Genomic DNA, 8,296 nt, shown 5'->3' on the forward strand with positions numbered 1-8,296 from the left:
ATTTGTTGCAACTTCTTTCCACAACTGTATGATCTGTTGCAACAGATTAGTAACTTGTTTAAGTAGATTCGTTACTTGTTGGAACGGATTAGTAACTTGTTGAAACAGATTAGTAATTTGTTGCAATTTTTTCCACAACTGTATTATCTAATGCAACAAATTAGTAACTTGTTTAAATAGACTAGTTACTTGTTGGAACGGATTAGTAACTTGTTGAAACAGATTAGTAATTTGTTGAAACTTCTTCCACAATTGTATTATCTAATGCAACAGATTAGCAAGTTGATCAAACATATTAGTTACTTGTTGGAACGGATTAGTAACTTGTTGAAACAAATTACTAATTTGTTGTAGCTTCTTCCACAACTGTATTATCTAATGCAACAGATTAGTAACTTGTTTAAACAGATTAGTTACTTGTTGGAACGGATTAGTAACTTGTTGAAACAGATTAGTAGTTTGTTGCAACTTCTTCCACAACTGTATAAACTAATGCAACAGATTAGTAACTTGTTTAAACAGATTAGTTACTTGTTGGAACGGATTAGTAACTTCTTCAACAACTGTATGACTTGTCTAAACAGATTAGTAGATTAGTAATTTTTTGTAACTTTTTCAACAACTGTACTATTTGTTGCAACAACATTCATAAATAATAACATGGAAAAAGAAAAAATTATTCAAGTAGTAATTTGTTAAACAGCCAGCTCAGGGCTCTAAAACTTTATCTATCACACCCACTGCCCACCGCCACTGCATCCTCGCTACTGAGTTGTCGCATAATAGAGTTTGAACCTTCATCATGTTAGTGCTTGGGTAAGCAAATGCTTTCTCAATAAAAGCAAGTGAATACGATCCGCATGCCATTTGATTTTCCATTGCGAGGGAGATTCTCCTTCAAAGACAAATTTCCAAGCTTCGTTGAGCAGCTTTTCAGGCAAGTGTTCAAACATGCCACTTTGCTTTAGTAGCTTCGGCCATAATTCAATGACTGGCTGGATGTGAAGAACTCATCATCTTGGATTTTGGGGACGTTGCAGTCATAAACATTTATCACCCCCTCCTCAATTATGAATTCGAGGGTGACAAACTGTCTGACATTTATGTTCATGATAGTAAGCACCCTTTTGGCACCAACCCACTCGCGACCACCTTTAATCGGTATAGTACCTCTACCGATGGCATATAACATCATCATCCCATATAAAATTATCAAGCATTTGATTGAATGGAATAGCTTAAATGTGTGCTTTCATCCGACAACTCTGTGTACCGCTTGAGCATGATATTGTAGAAGTTGAGATCCAAGATTATATCTGTGGAAGCATAGTGCTCAGTGAAAGTGCTTTGCCTCACACGCATTAAGAGCATAATTTCATCAACATACTGCATTAAAAGTATAATAAATGTCAGTCACCTGAACAACTAAGTGAGTTGTTGCAACAAGTGTTCACTTTGTTGCAACAAGTATTCCACTGTTCTAACAAGTATTCCTCATTCGCTCGCAACAACTCTCTTAGTTGTTGAGATTGCTTCTATTTGATTGTTATATTTCACAACTATCGTAAGCAATCTCAACAACTAAATGAGTTGTTGTTAACAAACAAGAACAATAGTTGTTACAACAAGTGTTCCACTATTGCAACAAATATATAACTTGTTGTAACTAATACAACCAAAATAAGACTTGTTTCAACAAAATAATTGAGTTTTCAAACTTACATCACAAATGCCATCAATCTTCTTCCATGCTTGTCATTATCCACGAGTTATCGGCCTTAAATTCATTCAGTGAATACATCGTACCCTTGCTTTTCTTGGCATTGACGAATTTTTCAAGCTTTTTCATTTTTTGAGCATCTACATGCTTGTACATATTTACCTTTTTAAGATCGACAACAACAGCTGCCTTGTGGGGTGTAGAAGATTTCCTTTACCTAGCATCGGCAAGTGCCTTGGAAATTATTTTTCCCTTCTTGCGAATGCGAATAGGAGTATAGGGTGAGGTCAGCTTCTTGGATGGATTGACACCCCTCTTGGATAACAAACTTTGTAACGTAGAATTTGATCTTTTTGTGCCTTCACCAACTCCTCAATATTTTTTATCAAATCATCCATTCGCCGCTTGCAATAGGTGCATTCACAAACACATTTTGATATGTCGGCACCAACAAAGAAAAATCTACCACCAAATCCACCACAACTAACATCTTCACCAATTGGAGTTGTTCGCCGACATCACCACCAATTGGAGTTTGTCCACCAACAACACCACCAATTGGAGTTTGTCTACCAACATCAACATCATCATCTATTATTTTTCATGGTAATTTCGCCGCAACATCATCAACAACGAGGGTTGACCAGCCAATAACACCACCACCACCAATATCTATCACTGTCACAACGATTCCCTTTTGACGGTCGTCACTCCAACAATTCTAATTTCAACCCTCAATCATTTTATCGAATATATTGTAAGCGGCTGAAAGGAAGCAAGGAATGACATCTCAACTCCCCCGCATCGTGACAAGCCCAGCAGTGACAACCTATAACAAAAAGTAGATATATTAAAATGGTCCTAAATCATGAAATGCAACAGATGACTATGTTGTTGCGAACAAGTGTCATACTTGTTGGACATTGTCCAACATTAGTAACTGGTTGGTACAGCGGATGTCACACTTGCCGGACATTATCCAACGTGATGACTAAGTTTATTCTATATACATGTCTTAAGGCTTACCTCTTCCAAAGCGAGGGTTAAAAAGATCAACACTCAATCTTGTGTCTCTTTGCGATCGGCACCATCTAAGCATTCTCGAAAAGACACTTCGAAGCGGTAGTCCTTCACTTGTTATCGGAGGCGAGGAATGGCTTCAAATGCCCAAGCCTAGAAAACAAGATACAAAGAAATCGTAACGATGATAGAAATACAAAAAGTACAAGAAATTGACATTGCAAATGCTTTACCATGAAAACTCGTGCGGAAGCCATATAGATTGAATTGTCTTCCCTATCGCTTAAGCTCTTTCGATAAATAGTCAACAACAACTTGAAGCTTTCCCGGCCCCATCCATGGTTGTTGAATGCCTCATAGTCCTCCGCAATTTTAAGCAAACCAAGTGGTATGTTGAGACTTGTATCTTTTTCTATAAGAACACAGTGCATAAACCAAACTAAACACAAGGACTGCTTATGCTTTTTTAACATGGTTTTGGACTGCAAATCTACAAGCAACTTATCTCCTTTGTAGCTTTTTCTAACTAACTCCACCAAACCAGCTTTCACCTCTCTTATCTTTTCCATCCTTTGCTACTTTCTTGGCTTCTTTGGTCGTCTTGCTAGTTCTGGCCGGGTTTATTCAATACAATAGTAGAAGCTCACAAAGATGACATCTAAGGCCGCAACTATGGCAAATTCTTTCAAGCCAAAGCACACCGGCATGCCACAGTAATTAATCCAAAGCTCATCCTTTGCATCCGAAAGAATTCTACGTCTATAAGCCCATATACAATTTTCATTTGAAACAGGTACCTGGCCCTCTTCGTGAAGATCCAAATACACCCCAAAACAGCTTTTCCTAAAGAAATCCTCCAACCCCTGCTTTTTAAGAATTAGCCTAAACATATCAAAGTTCTTGCCCATGCCTGATTTGACCGTAAGATCAACGGTCAAATCATTATTTTCATTCAACGGCATCCTCACAGCATACTTGTCAATACCGAAACCTTGACGACCTCACAATCGATGGAAGGTCTGTTATGATCTATGTCTAATCTACTAGAATATTCTGCAATTAAATAGGCATTCACACTATTTCTCTTCTTTGTTCTTAATTCAGCTATGAACGTCGACAAGTGAACTGTATTTTCGGAAGCACTATCATTTTCATCATCTTCATCCACTCCATCTCATTCATCTACTCCATCAGCAGTTTCTTCAGCTTCTAATTCTTTTTCACTTTGTTCATTTGTATCTCTGCTTCGCTCTGTACTTCCTCTTTTACGAGGATTGATTGTCGATTCATTGTCTCTTTCTCTATATTTACCGATTCAACAATAAATTTTGCTAAATCAGCAAGATTCTCTAATGATGATTGCACTCTAGCTTTTTTATTATCTCTATTACCCTCAGTTGATTTCTCAACTTTTCTTTTGGCTGGAGACATTTTATCTATACATAGGAGGAAAAAAAAGCTTCAACTGATTAGTGCATCATTCGAAGTAAACAGATAATAAGAAATGCAACATTTGATCAAACAAAATACAACAAGTAACAGAATTTCCCAACAACTAAAGAATTTGTTGCAACAAGTGAATAGGTTGTTGCAACAATTCTTCAGTTATTGAATAAGGGATTAAGTTCTTTTGGATATCTTTTACAAACACAACCAAATAACTGAAGCAATGTCCAACAGATTTATAGTTGTTGCAACATATTGTATACTTGTTGCAACAAGTGTATAACTTGTTGCAACAACTATAAATCTGTTGGACATCTTCTACAAACAGAACCAAAAAACTGAAGCTAAGTCCAACAGATTTGTAGTTGTTGCAACAAATTGTATACTTATTGCAACAAGTGATACACTTGTTGCAACAACTAAAAATCTGTTGGATATCTTCTACAAACAGAATAAAAAAACTGAAGCTATGTCCAACATATTTGTAGTTGTTGCAACATATTATTTACTTGTTGGTACAAGTGTAGAAATTGTTGCAACAACTAAAAATCTGTTGGACATAACTTCTATAAACAGAACCAGATAAATACTAAAATAAGAACAAAAAAATCATCTGTTGGATATCTACTCCTAAACCCTGAACCATACCAGGACAACAACAGAAAAAAATCATTTATTTCACTACAAACACACAACAACAACAACAACAACAACAACAACAACAACAATAACAGCAACAAGATGGATTTTATCCAAGCTTTTCCTAAACACTGAACCAAACTAAAACAACAAGCATCTACTTCCAAGACAACATCAAAATCGTCTACTACAGACACACAATCATACAAGTTAAACAAAATACACCAAATGTATGTGCAATAGTTGTTTATCCTTTAATGTATGTGCAATAATTGTTTATCCTTTCTTTTCCTAAACCATACCATAACAGGACAACACCAACACCAACATTAACATCAACACCAACACCAACACTAACACCAACACCAACAACAGTATTTCACTACAAAATACACCAAATAGAGGTTTTTAAAGCAAGCAACCTCAGCAAATGTCTGCAGAATCACAAACAAGTGCTTGAAGTTCTTGCCACAAAGAACTTAATCATCTTTGGAAAAAAAGTCAACAAGATTGCAGTCATTTTTTCGAAATCCTAAGGAGAACAAGAACAAAAACATCACAAAAAATCATAATTTGACAACAACGTACGCTATTTACAAACGCAAAAACCCCAACAAGTCAAACAAATACCCCAAATAAGGGTTTCTCAAACATGGAACAACAAAATAAACAACATTGAAGACAAACCCATGTTCTTCTTCTTCTCTACAATCAAAATCATCAATTTCTACCAAATAACTTTTGGAACAAGTGAAACAAAATTTTACCTTGATATTAAAGATGAAGCAGCGGCAGCGGTACCTATAGACGAGTGTGAAGAAGAAGATGACAAGAAAAAAGGAGAGATGAGAGACGTCGAAGTGAAAGAGATTAACTGTTTGCTTGGGAGTTTTGATTTTGAAATATGGAAGAAGTGCGAGGGAGTGGTGGCGAGAGAACGGTTTGGGATGTTTTGAATAATGGATGGGTGTTTTAGTATAATGGGTGGGTGTTTTGGATTTTTTTTGTATTTTGTAAAAGATTAAGAAGTTTAAAAAAATTATATTTTGGACCCCAATCTTTTTAATTTCAAATTTAATTGAGTTTTGATATGAGGTGGGCCCTCACGTCACCTTTGATAATTTGAAGACTTTTTAGTCACCGGTTAATTCTTCATTGTCACTTTTATGTCATTTGCCAATCTAGTATTGTCCCCATTATAGAAACACCAGGAGGAAAATCAGAGATACAGAGAAGGCTAATTTTGGAAATGAGAAAATTCGATCCATGGCCCATCTTTTTCCGCAGGGAATGGAGTCGTAACTGGCCGTTCCTGGTCGGTTTTGCAGTCACCGGCACTATAATTACCAAAATGTCCCTCGGTTTCACTGGTTCATTTCTCAATTATATCTTTTTTTATCTTTTTATTTATATGCCTGAATTTTCTGTACTTGATGATTGAATCTTATATATTTGTTGGTGACGGTTGATTTTTGCAGAGGAGGAGGCAAAGAACTCTCGATTTGCGCAAAGGCATAAGAAGTAAGTCATTGTGCAAATTGAATTGACACCGTAGATCTGTATGTTTGATTTGTCTTTATACTCCTCTGTCTCGAATAAGTGTTACCTTAGCAAAAAGCATGCCTATTAAAATGTCGATAAATACAAAGTTGAGTTTACTAAACTATCCCTATTCATTAAATGTTTTTTATTTTTTTAAATTGATCAATATCAAAGAGGGTTATCTCTTTAATGCTAATGACATAGTTAGAAACACTTATCAATTTTTATCTTCAAATTGTGACACTTATTTTGAGATTTTTTTTTTTTTGTGAAGGTGACACTTATTTTGGGACGGAGTGAGTATTATATTACTCCATCTCCATCCATCTCAATTTAAATGTCTTATTTTTTTTTTGGTATGTCCTGAAAAGAGTTTGTCATTTCTCAATGACTTGAATTATCCATTTGTGTATTTTTATTATTTGTGTTGATAAGGGCGATCAAAAGCTAATGCAATTTGCTTCTTGGGTTTGTTTTTTATAAGGTAATGTAGTATTGATTAGTACCAGCAAAGTGCTGGGAGAATAGCATGTTTGGCCCCTCATTTATTGGTAAATTCTTATTTTAATCCCTGTGATATCTTGCTAAGCACAATTAACCTTCAATGAATTAAAAGTGCACTTTTGATCCTTTTGCTTGTGAATTTTATAAATTTACCAAAATTATTAATTATATGTCATTTAACCACTCATATGTTATGTTAAACTTGTATTGTTACTCCATATTTGAGGGTAATACAGTTCAAAAAAAATAGTCAAAGTATAGCATATTTCTTACAAATAAGGCCAAATACACATTTTAATTAATTGAGGGTCAAATGTGCTTAGTAAGATATCATAAGAACCAAAATCATAATTTACCAATAATTGAGGGATTAAACGTGTTATTATCCCAAAAAAGTAATACAGGGAGTGTAATGTAATGAAAAAAGAATCAAGCATGGCTTCAGGCTCTAGCACTTTCCATTGCCTTAATTTGCAAAGACCGAATAGCTTGAGGTTGATAGTTTGCCCCTTTTATCATCCTCTAGACGCAGGGATATCATATGACCTCTAGGTACTATATCCTTATGGGCACGGGAAAGGGATGAAATGTGTAAGAAACTAAGGGTTTGGCTAATGACTTGAAGTTTAGCTTTTAGTGATTGATGACTATGTATATCAAGCTGTTAAATTTGAAAAGTTCTTGTTGTTGAGTTTAGAAGGCTTATTTATGTTTGCATTCCCGATTGTAAATAGATGATAAAAGTGAGATGCTTTTTTGTGAAGTGAACCAGAGTTCGAGGGAGAGAATTTATTTTTGTAATTCAAGGAGTTAGTAGTGGTCAAAGTAAGGATGTGTGCCCTCGAACTATAGCATATGTGAATACACAGGTAAAAACAAGAATCTAGCAAATGCAAAATTTTAGAGTAGGAAATTTTTAGGTGTTATGTAGAGGAAAAAGCTTACAAACTCATCCTAAGAACAACAACCGGGTGGAATAGGATGCAGAGCCTAGTAACAAAGGAAATTTCTAGGTTAAAAGACAGAACGAGAGACAGGCTAAAAGGTGAGTTGCAAAGGCTCGATTGTGAGCTTTACAGAATCCACAAGATCTGATTGAATCGGGTAGAATCTGTGGGACGTAAATTCAGAGGAGACTTAAATGACTGGAGTTTGAAGTGATGAGCAATTCCCAAGTTGTGATACAGATCCAGTTACCTCTGCTGCAAAATAGAGATGAATTAAAGCAGAAGGGAGATAAGGACAGCAATTTCTCTGGTAAATGTCTGTGGAAACATTTCTGAAAGAATTTTGGAGGACAAAAGCTCCACCAAAAATTGCTTCTTTAGGTGGACGATGGTAAACGAGGCCGTCCTAACTCCTGACAACCCAAAGAAAGGGGATGGATTCTTTGAAATAGATGCTACTTGTTTGAACCGGAGAAAG

At 35.6% G+C, this 8,296-nt stretch overlaps 1 protein-coding gene across 1 annotated transcript; it reads left to right on the plus strand.

Annotated features, from left to right (window-relative positions):
* Window positions 1-6,016: 6,016 nt before the first annotated feature.
* LOC132051866 (ATP synthase small subunit 6, mitochondrial-like) lies at window positions 6,017-6,350 on the plus strand. Its single transcript, XM_059443118.1, has 2 exons — window positions 6,017-6,195; window positions 6,304-6,350. The coding sequence occupies exons 1-2, from the start codon at window positions 6,075-6,077 to the stop codon at window positions 6,348-6,350; spliced, it is 168 nt and encodes a 55-aa protein (XP_059299101.1). The 5' UTR covers window positions 6,017-6,074.
* The last annotated feature ends 1,946 nt before the right edge of the window (window positions 6,351-8,296 follow it).

The sequence above is a fragment of the Lycium ferocissimum genome, chromosome 4, assembly GCF_029784015.1.
Source record: "Lycium ferocissimum isolate CSIRO_LF1 chromosome 4, AGI_CSIRO_Lferr_CH_V1, whole genome shotgun sequence".
Lineage (NCBI taxonomy): Eukaryota > Viridiplantae > Streptophyta > Magnoliopsida > Solanales > Solanaceae > Lycium > Lycium ferocissimum.